Genomic DNA, 19,496 nt, shown 5'->3' with positions numbered 1-19,496 from the left:
GAGAGTTGCACTAATTTCCCAAGATGTGTTCTTATTGTTAAGTAGAGCAAGGGGCAAAAAAAGTGTAGTGTAAGTGTGGAGAAAGACTTTGACTAATTTGTGAACCGTTCCCTTGAATTTTTAGTATCTCTGTTGTTTAAGATGTTGTTATTTCCCAGTCGCTTTTTCAATCAGGTCAAGGCTGTTACGAGAGGCCTCGCAGCAGCGTCTGGATGCGGTTGTGTCTCCGTGCAGCAGCTCTGCACACGCGTTCCCCTCAGCTTCAGGTCACACTGTCTGCCTCAGGCTAACAGCCACCTAATTGCTTGGTGAAAAACAGCAATTCGCTACCTCATTGAGCTGGATGCTGTGATGGATTTGCCGGAGGTACTGGCTGCCACCTGCTCTATGGCACAGCTCCAGCAGCAACTGCCTTATTTTATGCTCAGTCAGTTCCGCAGGCCCACCTCTATCCTGCGCCGGGCCGCTTTCCACACGCTCAAACACACTAATGGAGGAACACATAAAAGAGAGGGGGGTTAACATGAAATAAATGCAAAATAGTTATCATATTACTCAATTTAAATACTTCTAAAGGCCGTTTTACATGCTAACTGTGAGTTTCCAGTTCATTTTATTGGGTGCTTGTAATTAATACATAAAGTAAATCATTTTTAAATTGGTAAAAATACTGCTACTACGAATGATAATAAATAAAAAAAATACTCTTAAAATGTATACATTTGGAGAAATATTAAGCAGAATTATTTGAATCTATAGAAAGGCATACTTTTTGTTTATGTTAATACAGCTAATACTAATCTGTTGGTGGGAAGAATAAAGATACCATGTCACTCAAATAATATTTCACTATATATATATATATATATATATATATATATATATATATATATATATATATATATAGCTACCTTAATATTATATGCTGACTGCTAGCGACAAAAAGCATGCAAGATTAAGGATGAATGAATGAATATTTTGTTTCTTCACAGATGTTTTTTGCAAATCAAAGGTGTTTCTATTCACAACCCAACAACTGACATTTACTGTAGCTTTTGGGACCTTTGGGGATGTCATCAAATATCAAAATAGCAGGAGCTGTTGCTAATTTTTGACAGCACTGAGTTGAAGCAGGAATCTTTGTGTTTGCCCTTAAACATTTCACACCAAAATTTGCATGTGCACAAAATTGACTGCATGTTGCCAGTTGTGGCAACACAGTTTAGTCGCATGATTTGCTCCTTCGAAAAATGAAGAAAGAAACAAAACGTAGTAAGTGGAGTGAGAGGAAGGACAGATCAACTGTTAGAGACACAGTGCCTCTCACCGTCACCTCAAGGTCCCCTAAACGCACTCATTCCTGTGCCCTTCCTCTCTATCCAGCATGCCTCATCACCCTCACCACACTTCCCATCTGATACACACCGTCATCGTTTCCCCAATTCCTTCTTCCTTCCTTTTTTTATTTTTCAATCACAAAGGTGACAAGGAAAGTGTCGCCTGTCAGGCAAGCCTTTAGCTTCAATGACACCGAAAAAAGCGGCGAGGCCCTGGGCAGCCCAGCCGGTGAGTGGGGTGTCAGCACCTGTGCCTGTATCCTTCCCTGTCCATCAGTGTGCAGGTGAAGCAAATGATTGGATCCAGTCAGCGGCTTGATTAATGAGAGGCCCGTCGGATCCGGGACAAGCTATCAATCACGTCATTAGGACCAATGTGCCCCGAAAGAAGCAGAACACCCCCTCCGCCCACGGAATCCACTGCATTCATCTTCATCTGTGCATGCATGCCGTCAAAGCCTGCCAGGGTCACCGTGATGGAGAACAATCATCTTCTCCTCTACAAATTACTTTGCAAAGACAAGAGATGAGGGAGGTGTGTGTGCATGCATTTGTGTGTGTGTTGACAAGCCGGGGTGGAGGGGGGGGGGGGGGGGGGGTGTTTTTCAGAGAACCCGTTTTCCGCCGACACACTGTACGTTGATTGTTTACACCGGAGGCAGTGCCTGAAAGTGAAGGTTATTTTAATGAATAGTAATGGTTCCACTGACTGTCTAAGACAGGCGATACATAATCACTCTTCCTTTTTGCTATCTTCTTCTTTTTTCTTTTTTTATCCTGACTCTTTTTTTTGTTTTGTTTTTCCCGTCACTGGGAGCAGCGTTTCTCGGAACACTAAAAGTTTGATTTATTTTTTTCCCAGCTCTGTTATGATGCTAAATCATTTTCAATAAGGGTAATTAACTCTGGGGTTTTGTTTTGGACATGACTTAGACTATACGGTAAGAGTAGTTTTTTTATGGCAAAAATGAAAAATAGCATTAAGTATAGGTCACTTTTCAAAAGTGCTCAAAAATCAATCGTTTGAAAGAATTATTACTACAGGATCATTATTTAAGGCAGGGGTTTTTAAACTCGGGTTTAGAGAAAAGTTCAGAGAAAAAGCAGTGTTAAAAAAAAAATATATATATATGGAATCACAGGTTTATACATAAACGAAAGCATAGCCAACTTTATAATATTCATGGCATATGGCATTACAAAATACAAAACAAAAAAACTGAACTGAACTGAATAAAGGTCCTCATTATACTCTCATCATTATTAGTAAGCCTCACATTATACTGCTAAGATGATTTAAAGTACATGATTCAAGGATTGCAACACTTTCTTCAGTGGTTCAAGTCAGATTTTTGCACTCAAATCCTATGGGTGTCATCAAACCCATTTTGATGTACACATATCAAATAGCTTGAAACGACTAGCTAGAGGCTAGGGGGAAAAAAGAACACACACATACACACACACACACAGAAAACAACACATAATTATTTCGCCAAAAGATAAAGGTTGAAGATATTTTCAAAATATGAATGAACTGCAAGATTGAAGTCTTTAAATGACATCAAAATATCAACTGGCAGACAATGACGACATTCATAAATTAGTTAAATGGTTAAACGCTTCAAAATGTCTTTCATATAATGAATATACTTAATGATGAATTTGCTTAATTTGCTTGCGATACACTGGGAAAATATTCCATCAGGCTTCTTTCGAAATCTCACCTATCACAGCAAAGCTTCCGTGCCTTCTGCAGCTGCATGGTGGTCCATTTGGGCCTCTTTTCTTCAAGGCCCTGGAGCACCTTATGGACCAGAGGCTTGGGGACGCTCTTCTGCTGGCCCAGACTGACCTGCAGGCATTCCGATAGCAGACTCAGCCTTTCCTTGGTCCCTCTCTCCAGGGGCTGTCCAGACAAGAGCTCCAGGGTGTCCCCATTTTCTAGATCCTGACAGAGGTTGACCAATATGACCCAGAGGAGCAGGCCGGTAGACCGCAGCTGTCGGGCATGCTGGGAACGCCTCTTCTCTGCCACAGTGAACAAGAAGCGTACAGGCAGTGGAAGGGAGGCTATGGTTGACGGAAGGTTGGTGTAAATGAAAGAGAGGGCTTGGATAGCTAGATTCATGTTGTCTGATAAGAAGAGAGAGAAACGATGAGATTATTTTTTTTTCTTAAATAACACTGCACAGTTTCCTACAGATGTTTTATGAAGTTAAAAATGGCACGAATGTTTTATAAATAAATGAATATTACTGTTAATAAAGCTTTACTCACTCTTGCTGGTTTCATTTAACTTGGGATCTTGTGGAATGTAGTTCCATTCTTTTGGAATCTTGCTTAGGACATTTCCTGGAAGGTGTTGTCCAACCATGGGTCCAGACTGGTCTTTATAAGCCTGCATCATGCCAACCAGGTGGATCAAAAGTTTGGTAGTGGATTTACAAACAATGGACCTGATGCATTTGAACAAGGCCAGTTCCTCTTTGCTGGAGTCTGGAAGAAAGAGAATAGTCTAAGTTACAGCAATTTAATAATCAATATCAAACTTATTTTGTGTGAATTCATTAGAAACTGTGTAAAGGTCTTTATGATTATGTCCTATCTGGTCACAGGACATTACCTCAAAGAAGAAGAGAGACAGAACTCATCATTTCTTCATCTATCTGCAATTTTTCTTTCCAAACAAAAGTGTATTTATTTATTTATTTATTTAAGCTAATAGATTTCTGTTCAACTTTTTGCTATATCACGGTTACATTAAAACGGATCAAAACTACACTACATTTGCAACAATCTAATTGACTTTTATGTATAGATTGTATAGTTTTACTCTTGTCCCAGACACAGATATGATGCAACCAAAGAGTCACATAAACATAAATCAATTTGTGTAAAGATGATTTATATAAATTTTGTAACATTATTATATCTCATTGCATTATCATTATATCATGGAAATTATATAAGTTCCAGGGAAACAAGGGAAAGCAAAATGGCTGAATATTCCTGTGATGCATCTATTTCCATTTTTGGACATTGTTAGCAAACAATTAAATAAAATATTGCATTTTAAAAGTGTGTTTTAAGGGAGTTACATTCCTAAACATCCACAGTGCCAAAAAGTACTAGTAGAACAAACAGATAAATAATTCTAATACCGCTCATTTTCCTGACCAGCCCAATTAGCTCTGCTAAATGGCACAATCAAGCTGCTAAGCAACTTTTATAAGATTATCTTTAGGGAAGAATGGACATGGTCAATTAAGCTGAAAACACAACACCTTACATCAGAACAACATACAATGCACACTCTCCTGCTCCCTCCTCTGTCATTTGTCTAATTTGTGCAACTATAATCACCTCTCTCACATGTAATAAAACACAAAAACATGCAAGCTTCAACTTGGAATTAAACCCCCTGAATCAAAACCGAATCAAAAGGTGTCAGGTCATAATTGCAGTTTCTATGTCAGTATGCAAAATCAATACGGTAACCATTAACACAATGAAAAATGTTCAAGCTGTGGCTTTTACAGAGAGTGAAAAGGAGAAGGCAGAAATGTAAATAAATAAGCAATCAAAGAGACAGCTGAAGGTTTAATTATGGCTTTGATTTGATGATGGGCTTCCAGCTGGTCAGATCTGATATTGAGGCAATTAGGGGACACAGTAGGGGCACATGTTGATAGCGGTTTCCAACCGGACTGTAACTGAATGGCCACATCTGACTAAAACAGTGTCCTTTTGAAGTCTAAACAAATGTAGGGCAGAACATGGAAAAATTCTTGCATGGCTGCACCTGCTAAGTTGTAAAAGTGCTCCCAAAGGTGTCTCTGGTCCAGGTAGCCCTCTAGCGCCCGAGTTAAAGCCCTAGGGAGGGAGTTGAGGGAGGACAGGATGGAAAAAACAGCTTCCAAAAACTCTGCAGCTGCCGTTTGAGCATCAGGGGACACCTCTGCTCCTCTGTCCACACAGAGACCTGAAAGTACATCATTATGGTTATTGTAATCGATATCAAAAAATAATAATAACCACAATGCTACTAATAGCCTAACAGGGCTTAACAATATGATTGGTATATAAAGTACATATCTAAACAAAATAAAAACAAAAGTTTGATCCTTTTACATATTTCACGACATTTGAGCCAAGCAGAGGAAATTTATGTCTTCTAAATCAAGACATTGTGAAAGGTCCATTTTGAAAACAAAAAAGCCAATTGACTCTCTGGACAAACACATGAAAGATGCAACCACAACAACGAGATGTGACTGTATGCCCTTGTCCAAATGTTGTCAGGCCTGTGGGGTTGTAGAGAATGCAGGATGGTTGTGCCTTTGGTTCAACCCCTGTCAGTCTCGCTTCGTAGAGATGACAGGCGTTTGAATAGGCGATTGAATGCAACGCAGCATTCAATGAGCGTCTTTTATAGAAAGCAGCCTGCTGTTTGCACTTTTTTGACAAATGTTGGACTGTTTTGAAATGACAGGCCTAAATTACCTGTCGTAGTAGAGCGTGCGGTTAGCTAACACTGCTTTGCTTAACAGGGATCCTGAAATCTGCTGCTGCTGAAGGACTGATGGAAATCTACACTGCTTTCTTTTGGGTACATGTGTGAGAACATTGGTATAGGTGCCATTTCACTTATTTGTGAGATTGTTTGGTGTCTTGTTCTGTATTTCACTGTAATTATCAAATCACTAAAGACAGGTTTACATCAAAGCATTCCTGAATGGAATTAATTTGATTTTGAAAAATATACGACTCTATATGAGAGGTGGATGCAGGCTAGGAGTAAGGGGAAAAGGAAACTTTTTTTTTAATTGATGTGCATTTTTAATTGTTCACAGAGCAAAAACATTTATTTTTAGCAATAGTTTAATAATATTTTCCATTCTCCACCATTTCCACAGGGGTTGTGTAAAACCAATACTTTTTCTATGTACACAAAAGGCCTATTTCTTTCAAATATTGTTCACAAATCTGTCTAAATCTGTGTTAGTGAGCACTTCTCCTTTGCCGAGAGAATCCATCAACTTCACAGGTGTGGCATATCAAGACTCTGATTAGACAGCATGATTATTGCACAGGTGTGGCTTAGGCTGGCCACAATAAAAGGCCACTCTAAAATGTGCAGTCTTATCACACAACACAATGCCACAGATGTCGCAAGTTTTTAGGGAGAATGCAATTGGCATACTGACTGCATGAATGTCCACCAGAGCTGTTGCCCATGAATTGAATGTTCATTTCTTTACCATAAGCCGTCTCCAAAGGCATTTCAGAGAATTTGGCAGTACATTCAACCGGAGACCACATGCAACCCCACCACCACTGGACCTCCACATCCAGCATCTTCACCTCCCAGATCTTCTGAGACCCGCCACCCGACAGCTGCTGCAAAAATCAGTTTGCATAACCAAAGAATTTCTGCACAAACTGTCAGAAACCGTCTAGGGGAAGCTCACCTGCATGCTCGTCATCCTCATCGGGGTCTAGACCTGACTGCAGTTCGTCCTCGTAACCGACTTGAGTGGACAATGCTCACATTCGGTGGCGTCTGGCACTTTAGAGAGGTCTTCTCTTCATGGATGAATCGTGGATTTCATTGTACAGGGCAGATGGCAGACAGCGTGTATGGCGTTGTGTGGGTGAGCGATTTGCTAATGTCAACGTTGCGGATCGAGTGGCCCATGGTGACGGTGGGGTTATGGTATAGGCAGGCGTATGTTATGGACAACGAACACAGGTGCATTTTATTGATGCCATTTTGAATGCAGAGAGATACCGTTATGAGATCCTGAGGCCCATTGTTGTGCCATTCATCCACAACCATCACCTCATGTTGCAGCATGATCATGCACAGCCCCATGTTGCAAGGATCTGTACACAATTCCTTGAAGCTGAATACATTCCAGTTCTTGCATGGCCAGCATACTCACCAGACATGTCAACCATTGAGCATGTTTGGGATGCTCTAGATCAGTGTATACGACAGCGTGTTTCAGTTCCTGCCAATATCCAGCAACTTCGCACAGCCATTGAAGAGGAGTGGACCAACATTCCACAGGCCACAATCAACAACCTGATCAACTCTATGCGAAGGAGACAGTGGTCACACCAGATACTGATTGGTTTTTGGATCCCCCTAGACCCCCCAATACAGTAAAACTGCACATTTTAGAGTGGCCTTTTACTGTGGCCAGCCTAAGGCACACCTGTGCAATAATCATGCTGTCTAATCAGCATCTTGATATGCCACACCTGTGAGGTGGATATATTATCTTGGCAAAGCAGAAGTGCTCACTTACACTGATTTAGACAGATTTGTGAACAATATTTGAGAGAAGTAGGCCTTTTGTGTACATAGAAAAGTATTAGATCTTTGAGTTCAGCTCATGAAAAATGGGGGCAAAATCAAAAGTGTTGCATTTATAATTTTGTTCAGTGTACATAAATAGCCACAAGGGGCAGCAGAGGGCCTGACAGGTTAATGACCTGCCTCTTTGCAATCATCCATTTACGAGCCACTGGATAAACTGTGATAAATGAACTGCTGGTGTTCCTCAAGGGAAGGGATTCCACCAGCCAATTCTATCCTCCGCTAACAAACCTTTGCAACCTTGACGTGTTGCCAACAAACACACCTGTTGATTTTCTACTGAGCCTTACAGATGAGTTTCCACTGGAGGCCCTTAATTGGAACAAGACATCGCTATCAGTTCCTCAAAGAATTCCACCAACAAGCTCCTATTTAGAGCACAGCTTAGCACTAAATGCTCCCAAACTGTGCTGAGAGACAGCGACTCGAGCGAGGAACTTTAAAAGAGCTTTCTCTAAACGGCAGACAACCAAGCCACCGCGTTTCTTCTTAATTAGCCAGGCTGCGGCCAGGCAGTGTTGATTTACGGCGACGTGATTCCCACACCAGAGCTCTCAGCCGAGCTTGGTTATTAATGAGCTCCGCCATAATGTGAATTAATGTGCAAGCACAAAACAGCCTTTAAAGGTTAGACTTTTCAGATTGGAAGGAAGAAAGAGGAAAATCTTTAAAGGTCATTCACTTTGCTCTCACATGAGTGTTTATTACTGAGCTCTATTGATTCAGAAATGATGAGGAGGTTGATGAGTGCGATGATGAGTGAGTAAAACGACATTCTCACAACAGTCCGGATGAATCTCTGATGCGCCTGAGGATGAAAGACGCAAATCCAGGTGGATCTGTCTTACTCCGCAAAGTCAGAAGTATCAAATGTGTCTGATTGGGATGATCCTCTCAAGACCCTTACTTGTTAGCAAATTCACCAAATTTCAGATTTTAGACTAGCAATTAGTCGTTTCTATGGCATATTTTGCAAGAATGAAAGGACACAGCATGGTTCCTCTGCACAGGTGTTGGGGGTCTCTAGTGATGTTGTCATCTTGTGATCCGTTCATGAGTGCACACAACAGCCTATTGAACACAAGAGGAGACGTGCGGAAAGAAGACCCATTAAAAACAGGTGCAGGCTATTAAAGGCAGCAAGGTCACTGGGCCATCCTTACAGCTAATCAGTCTTTCCACCAATAAATTGTGCTAAATTCATTTGTGGAAACCAATGAAAGCGCCGACATGCTTCAAACAGCGTTTACTCGTATTTTCTCATTGCAGGCCTCTCTTCTGTTCTGTAATCGATCAGAAACACGTGTGGAGATGAAGCAATATTCTGGCAAGCCAACTAAACTATATATTTTTTGATATAACGGCAACTTTCAGCATGCTTCTTTAGCGCAATAGCAAAAAAAAAAGAAAAAAAAAAAAGAAAAAAGAAAATCATATGGAATCTTTGGTAAGGGTACATGTAAAGTCCAAGAGGTGTGTGCCAGGGCTTTAAGAGTCTTACATGAGTATGAGATGATGATCTGTAGCAGGAAGCAGTCTTTGTGAAGGATGGCTTGCAGAAGTACAGCTGGATTATAACAGGGTTCAGACACCAGTAGCTCAAACAGACATAAAGAAGATCCCTCACAAGATGGAAAATCCCTTAAAAAACATAAACAAATAAATGTAGGTCAAGTCAATGTTCAAATGTTTAAAAATAGTCTGACTTTTAAAAAGAAATCCCCTTCTTTTTCAAAGAGCCACCTGGTGTTCACCGAGGCTGCATTTATTTGTAATTTTATTACAATTTGAAATAATTACTTTCTATTTTAACAAGTTTTTAAATGTACTTTATTTCTGTTATGGAATAACACGATATTTCAAAAAGAATTCTATTATGCAGATTTTTTTTATAAAGTCTAACACCACATTACAGTTACAGTTGCTGTGGAAAGAATAGGTTAGATAAACATAAAATGTTAGAAATCCAAGGACTTCTACTCTTCATTCAAATGAACACATTAGAACAACAGTTCTTTTACAAAGAATCCAATGCCATCTGATCCTTATTGTGCTCAACCAGATTAAACAGCACTCACACACAGAAAACCATAGACCTTAGTCAGTGTAGTAAAAACGTTTGGTTTTTGACAGGAATGATAGATGAACATACAGTGTTTAATGGAATGTGTTATTGTTTAGCAAGATGCCAGTTGTTTAGATGACAAAACATCTTCAATTAAAAATTAAAAAACACATAGAAAAAACTCTAGAAATCCAAGTTGAAATTAGTTTTAAAACATACACGAGATCATACATCATCAATAACTACTACTACTACTACTACTACTACTACTACTGCTACTACTACTAATCATAATAATAATAATAACAATAAATTATTTGTGGTAAAAGCAGAAAGACTAAGTGAAGTAATGCATTTTAAATATTATATGTATTAATATTAATATATTAAAGTATAGTCACATTAGTGAATTTTCAATGAAATTTTGTGGCCAAAAAAAAGCAGTTCTTTGTCTATTATCAATAGAAGCAATGTATGAAATACAGCTAATACAGAGGTCACTTTCACTTTCGTTTTCTGTTCGTCATTACAACAAATACGGTGACCAATAAAAAAAAAAGGTAAACCCGATGTGAAATCCATCTAAGCAGAAATACTTCTCCTGCATGTGAATTTCCTAGTTTTTTGGATTACTATTGTATAAAAGCAAAACTTTCAGAACAACAGCAAATGCAGTCGCACCTTAATCAGCCAACACAATAAATGTGTTATGAAACAGGATGTAAATAAATGTAGAAAAAAAGTCAATAGTTTATACAGTTAGCTAGCAATAGTGAAGTGTTTTAGTGGTCTTTTATGCATATTCTTCTAAAAGTGTCAGAAAAAAACATGCCTTGTGAAAAAATAAATAAATACATTTCCAAATGTCTATTGACATCCCAATGGAGTGTCATGCAAAAAAAATAGAGCACTAATTATCATTATTTATTTCTGAGCTTGGGTGAAGAGCAAATGTGAAAGTCATAAAGACAGGCAAAGTGAGTTCTGCTACATAACAGGGGAACATTAGGCTTTAGTTAAGCAACCGCTTTGTCATGTCAAAGGGCCAGTAATCCACCCGATATCCCACTTTAACACTCCTGATAAATCTGTAAGCTACACCATGACGTCAGCTTTCACTGTATCTTCATCTTACACTCGTGTAACTAAAAAACAGTATCCTTCCTGTGCATAATGCTCCCTGATTTATTGAGATTTCTTGCCTCTTTTATTACTTTTTTATTTAATAATCCAAACTGTCAGTTGGTTGGAGTGTTTGAGTGAGGAGAAGAGTTTGATTTTGGTGTCTGGCCTCTTAGTTCTGGTGGGGCCCTCACCGCGAGACCCTCAGGGAGTCTTGAACACAGCGAGGCTAAATAAATAAATAAAAATGAAGCAGGCAATAAAAATGCACTCATTTAAATCCCAGCGATTTGGTGGAAGCGGAGCCGGTGGGGCTGACGAGCGGTGATTTGTGTAAGCGGGACATGGGATGATATCCCGCTGGAGTGGGAGTCTGGAGCTGTGCTGTGGGGCTTGAGGAGGGTGATGTGAGATGTGCCTGACATTCTGCCTGGCTTCACAGTCCTCCTACAGGCTCCGTTTCAGCCTTTCACACCTGGACTGACGACCTGCAGCGCATGTCAGCATAAACAGCATGACTAACTATGGCATCTGCATCTGGCCTGCATTAGGGCCGTGAGCTGGGGGTCCGGTGGCTGCAGTAATGCATTAACTGTGTTTGTGTGCATCTAACACATGAACGAAAGCTGAAAGGCCATGCTAGCCTCATTTGGGTCAGCTGCAACAACTCACTGTATTGTGTGAGTTGTGTGAGGAGCAATCTGGTGATGTTTTATGCAGATCTTGGTAATGTGTTACAAGTATTTTATTTTTATATAATATTACATTACTATGTAAACAAATTGGAACACTTTTTGAAGATGACATTACACTGTAATAGTAGTATTATTTTTGTATTATTCTCGATATTATTCCCATTTATTTATAATTTGTCTACTGTGAAACAAAAAGTACACAAAGTACCTAGAACGTCAATTTCTGTGAATTTATCCATTTCAATCAAATCTACTTTCCTGTACTTTTAAAAACATTTCACAAAACAAAATGCTTTGTGCTATAATTTATTTAATTTGAGGTTTATTAATTGCATACTACTTAGATAACTAAAGTTATCTAAGACCCTTTATTAATTTATGAACATTATCGGATAATTATTCAGAAATGACTATGGTACCTATTATCTTAAAGACAAATGTGTCTACCTCAGTAGTTGTTATATTTAAATATATAATATTCAAATCATGATTACCTGAAACATACACTTAGAAATGACAGAATAAACACACAGTTTGTTCGCATGCAATATTGTCAGTGAAAATTTGTTTTGAAATATATATTTTAATAATAATAATAATACTTTAATTTAGCAAGGATGACCAAAATGTATTAAAAGAGAAATTAAGGACTTTTACCTTGTTACAAAAGTGTATAGACAAAGAGAAACATTTATAATAAGAAATATTTGAGCAAAAAAATCAGCATATTACATTTATTACTGAAAGATCATGTTACACTGAAGTCTGGAGTGATGATGACTGCTGAAAATTCCATTAAAAAAATGTATTGCAATTATATCAAATTAATATTTAATAATAATATTACTTTTTTAGCACTCGTTAGCATAAAGATATTTAAACTTTTTTTGTTTTTGTTTATGTTATCGACCCAAATTTGAAATGGTAGTGTAATTCAAACTATAAGACATCTCTGAGGGAAAATGGCTTTAATGAGTTAATCATTCTAACTGACTATGGGCTGAACACTTTTATTTGATGCTTTAGTCAAGTCACCTTTATTTATATAGTGCTTTTAACAATAGTTTGTGTCAAAGCAGCTGCTTTACAGTATTAAATAAGAGAATAGTGTGTAGTCATGCAAAAGGACAACTGTAAAGACTGTGATGTCATCGTCCAGCTCAGTTCAGTTCAAACTGTATCAGTGCAATCTTAATGCTATCAGTACCTCAGCAGCTCCTCTGTGAATAGTTTTGGGTTGATAACACTCAGCCACTTTGTTTCATGACTGTTCACTCCCTCAGGAAACTTTGGAGTACTGCTACCTCCTCCACCACAGCCTCCTTGAAAAACCCTAGACAATAAAAATAAATAAATAAGTAAATATATAGAGAGAGGGGAATGGATTTTGATCAATGTACTAATATTGCCTCTTTAATTCACAATAATCCAACAAGTTGTTGTGACTCCTGTTACCTGTGCAGCTCTGCTAGAGGTGATGTAAGGACGATCAGTACGGTCAGTAGCTGGTTACACAGGCTGTGTATGGACCACATCCAAGATCCACGGGCTCCATCAGGCCTTAGCAGCTCCTCTACAGAGTCACACACACTCCACATCAGATGCTCCACGCACAGCAGAATAGCTGAAATATCAATCCTGGAGAATGCAATGAGACACAACATATTAGGAATAACTCACTGTCACACTGTGCCCAACCAACATTATCTAGCAAGAAGTCAAATGTGTTCCTGTGCTATACTATATTGCCATATTTGCTAGTTGATCATTTATTTTTGGATATTAATAGGAAGATTTTCAGTGGCGATAGCCTAAATAATGCTGAAACATAGAAAGGTTCTATAGAAAATAAACAAGTGATGCTTCTGCCAAAAGGCAATGGACTCTGTTCAGTAAAAAGCAAAACCCATTCAGACAAACTCCATATTAAGCATTAAGACTTTTCTCTTATTCGTTATTTTAATTAATAGGCCATTTATGCTTCATATTGTCGCTGAAACAGGCCCAATAAATACTGCTGTCAGGCTGTCAATATGTAAAACTCAATCCAATATAGTGGAAATGTAAGTTATTTTATGATTTAGTGTTTATTAAGTTATGTGTGTAATTAAAGATTAATTTTATTTGAGTGTTATATTACGGCATGATGGCAAATGTGATATACAATACCGTTCAAAATTTGGGGGTTGGTAAGACCACTGGTAAAAAATAAAAGAAAATTTAGTCTCTTATGCACACCAAAGCTTTTTTAACAATATTATGAAAAAAATATTACAATGTAAAATAACTTTTTTTATGTTAATTAATTTTTAAAATGCAATTTATTCATGTTATGGCAAAGCTGAATTTTTAGCAGCCATTACTTCAGTGTCACATGATCTGCCAGACATTATTCTAATACACTTGAAAAAAAAAAAAAGATAAACGCAACATTTTTGTTTTTGACCCCATTTTTCATGAGCTGAACTCAAAGATCTAAGATGTTTCTATGTACACAAAATACCTACATTTTCTATGTATCGAGATGCTGATTAGACAGCATGATTATTGCACAGGTGTGCCTTAAGCTGGCAGGAGTAAAAGTTCAGCTTATGAAAAATGGGGGCAAAAACAAAAGTGTTTTTTTGTTGAATATATGTTGATCTGCTGATCAAGAAACATTTTTTTATTATTATCAATGTTCAAAAATATTTGTGGCTGCTTAAAATGTTTGTGGAAACATTTATCAGATAGATGCTGTTTTTTCTATATATATATAGAATATATATATATATATATATATATATATATATATATATATATATATATATATATATATATATATATATATATATATATATATATGACACAATAGACCTGACAGTAAGTAAAGGGGAAGAGAGAGACATATTTCAGGATTACTTGATGAACAGAAAGAACAGCATTTATTTGGTAAATGTACAGAAGTTACTGTTACATTTGATTTTATGCAGACTTGCTGAATAAAAGTATCAATTACTGACTCCAAATTTATGAACTGATGTAAAAATGTAAAAAAGAATAAAGACAATCTGCATGAAAAATTACATATACAATTTCACCCACTACTATATCGATCATGCATCTACTTTCAATTGCACATGTGTTAGTAACTCAAACCTGAAATACATGCATGTCCAACTCAGTTCAAACCACTGACTGTGTGTAATTCTGTACAGTCTTTCAGCATCCAGAGAGGTCATGCTACCCACTTTGGTTTCCCTATCAAACTCAACTTTTCATCACCTACCACCAAGTTCTGCCTTATAGCACAGAGAAAGTTCCCCTTTCACCAGATAGGAGAAAAAGAGGAGGGAGCAGAGGCAGAGCCCATCTGCTTGGCAGACCCTGAGCTCAGCCGGCACCAAAGAGCTCATAACCGGGTGTCCTTGTAGCAAACCTCATCTGCTGAAACAAAAACCGGTCCCTCCACTCATTTCTTCCCTGTGGCCCTGGGCGATCTGCTCTTTCTCATCAGTCCTGGAGTGGAGAGGAAGCGTGCTCTTGTGGCATCTTTAACCACTTTAAGTATGTGTTAATGCTACGCACAAGGCCTAGGCGGTTGGACCCGGTCTAGCATGAAAGAATCGGGCCCTCCGCCAGGCGCTGAAGCGGGGCCATGTGCTAACAAAGAGAGACTGTTTTACAAATCTGGAGATCTGCTTTGACCCCCAGGCCGAACACCGGCATAATCACTAAAGCATTCAACACTGTCTGCTAAGCCCGAGGTTCCTGATAGTAGGTGGGCTTGTGCTTCTCAGTGCAGCAGAAATACGGTAAGATCATTCAATCAGACAGCATGGATGACTGCTCTCTGTTAGAATGTGCTTGAGTGTGACCGCTGACCACAAGATGTAGACGGGTGACTATAACCATGCATGGCCATTTCCTGCATGACGCATCTCCACAACGTAGCAATCGAATGCACATGAAAGCTAAACGCTACACAAAATGGTACATGAGAAACAGAACAGTTCAAGTTGCTGGCTACAGCCAGACGCTTACAAAATCCAGCAGGTTCAAATACTCTTTTATACTTCTTTAGGGTTGGGAATTTTGAGCCGATTGTTATGTAGAACCATTCATATTTACAAAAAATTGTGGAAATGAATGATCTTCATGACATTCGGTTTCATTATGGATAATATATCATAGGAAATGGGGTTTTTAATCATTAAAGTGGCAAAGGAGAAACACACAAAGAAAGAAAGAAAGAAAGAAAGAAAGAAAGAAAGAAAGAAAGAAAGAAAGGCACGGTTGGTATTGGTAAAAGCAGCAAAAAATAATAAAATAATATCATATGTATATCACACACACACACACACATATGTATAAGAACAAAACAAACTGTTTTTTAATATATAATATAGTAAACAAAAACATAAGAGCAGACAAAATGATAAAAAATGGTACTGTAGAAATGTAATGGTGGAAGATCCCATTCCCTGCCCACACAATTGAAAAAGTAGCAAAAGCATTAGAGTAAAAATGTGTCAGGTTTTGGAACTATCTTCACATCTAGTACCTGATCTGGGAGAGTCTTTTGTAGGAGGGCCGTGCTCTTGAGTACCTCTGAACTAAGACCTCCAGGGTCTCACACAGCACCTGGGCCAGGGTCTGCCGGGCCTGCAAGGGGGCAACTGTGCCCCAAAGGTCACTGCGCAGGCCTCTGAGAAAATAGTGCCACATCTGGATGGAGAAAGAACACCTTTCACCCTTAAAAAAAAAAGGTGAAGGAGACAAAAAAAAGAGACAAAGAGAGACTGGTAAAGATATGATGATGATATCATGGCAAATATAAACAGAATATAAGAGAAAGAAAAAGACAGAAGGTCTTTCCAGACAGTCTTCCTCTAGAACCTCATGGTCATGCCACCTGCACGCTGCACCTGGACCCCTCATTACCACAGAGAGAGAGAGAGCACATGGATACTTTGAAGTTTTAATCTGGATATTCAATCACTGCTCCACTGAACAATAACCAGACATACATGCACACTGACCAGGTCATTCCCGTTACACAGGACATCTCAAATCTCATCACACTTGACTTTACACATTGGATAAAATATCATAACTTATGATCTTAAAATGTAAATTACATTGTATATTATTGTGTACATTTGTGTATTTTTTCCTACTGCACAATATCACAATTAGGTTAACATAGAAGTGAGTTTAAAATTCTTTTATTATTGAAGTTTAGGCAGTTGTTGCTATTTCTACAGGCAAAATAGCACATCTTTTAACATGAAAAATTGTCAATTAAGAGAAGCTCCAGATGTTTCTGCAATTTTTCTTAACTATGGATCAAAGGAAGTTTTCTTTGAAATATCAGTTTTACATCTTTTTCCTAAATGAGGTTTTATAGCTTTTTCCTGTGTCCTTAATTTCACTTTCCATCCTGTTAGTCTTTTGCGATATCCCTTTAAATAACAAAAGCCACTGACATTATCCTCCAGAAAGTGATGTCATTTTTGGCCGGGGGAAAACAGCATAAACATGAGCAAGTATAAACAACAGATTTGATGAATTATGTGATGTTTTGCTGTATTAGCTGATTTGTTTCACTTTAAAACAGAGGTTTTATCCTCCTGTAGAGACCATCTTCCAAAAACACAAAGGCAGCTATATTTTATGTATAAATTTCAATTAAGAAAAATATTAAGTTATTATAAAAAAAATGCATGTTAAGTATTTGGCTTTTAAACTAATTAAAATATTTCCTTTATATATTTTTGTCCAGCCATAAGAGTATAATATAATTCAAAATTTATTGCGTAAATAATCAAGTTTAAATTAAAAACCAGTTTTAATGAAACTTTAAGTGTATTATAAGTTATATCTGCACTTTTATTAAAACAAATTATGACACAATACTCTTTTTTTTTTTTTAGTTAGTGCATAACAAGAGCGAGATGACTGATCTAAAGGGTTAAACTTCAATTGCTGAAATGCTTCAGAATTTTGTGATACTGTACCTGCTGAACAGCTCAAACAGAGAAGCAAAAATTAGAAACAATTCAGAAAAGGCGAAAATGATAAAAAGGACGAGAGACCCTTGTTTCCTAAGAGGCTAATTACTTTCAGGCAAAGAGGAAGCAGCATTAGGAGTTCACAGTGTGACCAAAGAGAGATTATTAACAACCATGTACTACATCTCCTAATGAGAGCTGGGACGTGGTCCACCAGCGAGCCAGGGCTAAGTCAGCCATAGAAAGAGACACACAGGGCCATGACCACACGTCCGGACCCAGGGATTTAGTGCTAGTGACTGGGCCTCTGGAAGAGCTTGCCCCTTTGGCATTTGCTCAATAGGAAGTGAAATGGAGGGGTAATGGAAGAAGGCAAAAGAGAGGTGGGGGAAGAGGGGATACAGGTCAACAGAGGAGCAGACTCACAGAGCCAGCCGCACACCTGCACACAGCAGGCCAGTCTGCCCCACAGACCCGCAAAGGGCGGATGTGTGCGTACGTATCCGTGAGAGAGCTCATGTGTGCGCCGATATCTTAAAGGAAGTAAGGTTAGGGCTACACTCTTCAACAAACAGATGGTTGAGTCTAACGCTGCCTCAGAGCACCACAAGGCTTATTGAAACAACTAGAGGAACGGTCATTATGAGAATGGTATAGCTAGATTATAGCTTACACCCAAGATTATTTTTCTGATTAATAAATATCCTTATGCTCTTTAATATAAATATCCATGCTTCTTATTTGGTCTGAAATTTTTGGTCTGTTTTTAATTTTAATCAAATATATATTTAATTTATCAGCAACTGAAGCCAAATGAATTCAAAGTGCTTACAGCAAAAAAGTAAAAATAGAATATACTTATTTTACCTGCTGTGTGTGTATGTGTATACACACACACACACAGAGGGTAAAATAAGTATTGAACACGACAGCATCAAATTTTCACCAGATGTCGGTAACAGCCCAAGTAATACATACATATAAATAAAACAAAACAAATATGTTCAGAATTTAAGCTATGTGTATTAAAATGGAGTGACACAGGGAGAAGGTATGGAACTACTGAAATGTATTTAATACTTTGTACAAAAGCCTTTGTTGGTAATGACAGCTTCAAGACGTCTCCTGCATGGAGAAACTAGTCACATACATTACTCTAGTAGTAATAGTAGTAGTAATAGTGATTTTGGATCATTCTTCCACACAGTCTTCAAATCTTAAATGTTATTTGAGCCTCTTCTGTTAACTCTGATCTTTAGTTCTTATTTTCTATTGGATTCAAGTCAGATGATTGGCTGGCCATTCTAGCAGCTTTGTTTTATTTTTCTGAAATCAATTAAGAGTTTCCTTGGCTGTGTTTGGGATCATTGTCTTGCTGAGATGTCCACTTGTTTCATCTTCATCATCCTGGTATAGTAGGGGTTGGGACTGAACCAGCTAATATTCATTTCCACTGACTAGGGCAAGATTTGCGTTCTAAATACTGATTTCAGCTGGTGTCTTGGGTCATGCCTTTGCACCTCCCTTTCTTCATGTGTTCAATACTTTTTCCCATGCGTTGTTCCATTTTATTACACATAACTTAATTTCTGAACTTATTTGTTTTGCTTTATTTGTATTTATGGATTACTTCTGGTGAGACATCTGGTGATCTGGAATTTCAAGTCAACAGCACCTTTAGAAATATATTTACTCAGAAAAATGGTGACGTGTTCAATACGTATTTTACCTGCTGTATACACACACACACACACACACACATATACATATACACACACACACACACATATATATATATATATATATATATATATACTCCCATTTATACGTGCACATATTTCATAATTTACCAATTATTTGCTTATATATTATTTTATATCTAAAACATTTTAATAA

At 37.9% G+C, this 19,496-nt stretch overlaps 1 protein-coding gene across 4 annotated transcripts in view; it reads right to left on the bottom strand.

Moving 5' to 3' along the window:
• Positions 1-19,496, bottom strand: part of kiaa0825 (KIAA0825 ortholog) — a 126,166-nt gene that overhangs the window by 67,610 nt on the left and 39,060 nt on the right. For all 4 annotated transcript variants that reach the window (XM_052556455.1, XM_052556458.1, XM_052556456.1 and 1 more), the window contains 8 exons: positions 16,151-16,341; positions 13,063-13,245; positions 12,815-12,940; positions 9,227-9,366; positions 5,143-5,322; positions 3,618-3,836; positions 3,065-3,473; positions 331-487 (listed from right to left, as the gene is read on the bottom strand). In XM_052556455.1, the coding sequence (XP_052412415.1) occupies positions 331-487; positions 3,065-3,473; positions 3,618-3,836; positions 5,143-5,322; positions 9,227-9,366; positions 12,815-12,940; positions 13,063-13,245; positions 16,151-16,341 (1,605 nt within the window). The remainder of the gene's footprint in view (positions 1-330; positions 488-3,064; positions 3,474-3,617; positions 3,837-5,142; positions 5,323-9,226; positions 9,367-12,814; positions 12,941-13,062; positions 13,246-16,150; positions 16,342-19,496) is intronic.

Source organism: Carassius gibelio, chromosome B5, assembly GCF_023724105.1.
Source record: "Carassius gibelio isolate Cgi1373 ecotype wild population from Czech Republic chromosome B5, carGib1.2-hapl.c, whole genome shotgun sequence".
In the NCBI taxonomy this organism is placed as follows: Eukaryota; Metazoa; Chordata; class Actinopteri; order Cypriniformes; family Cyprinidae; genus Carassius; species Carassius gibelio.
Note: the sequence above shows the minus strand (reverse complement) of the source record. Positions and strands in the feature narration are given on the sequence as shown.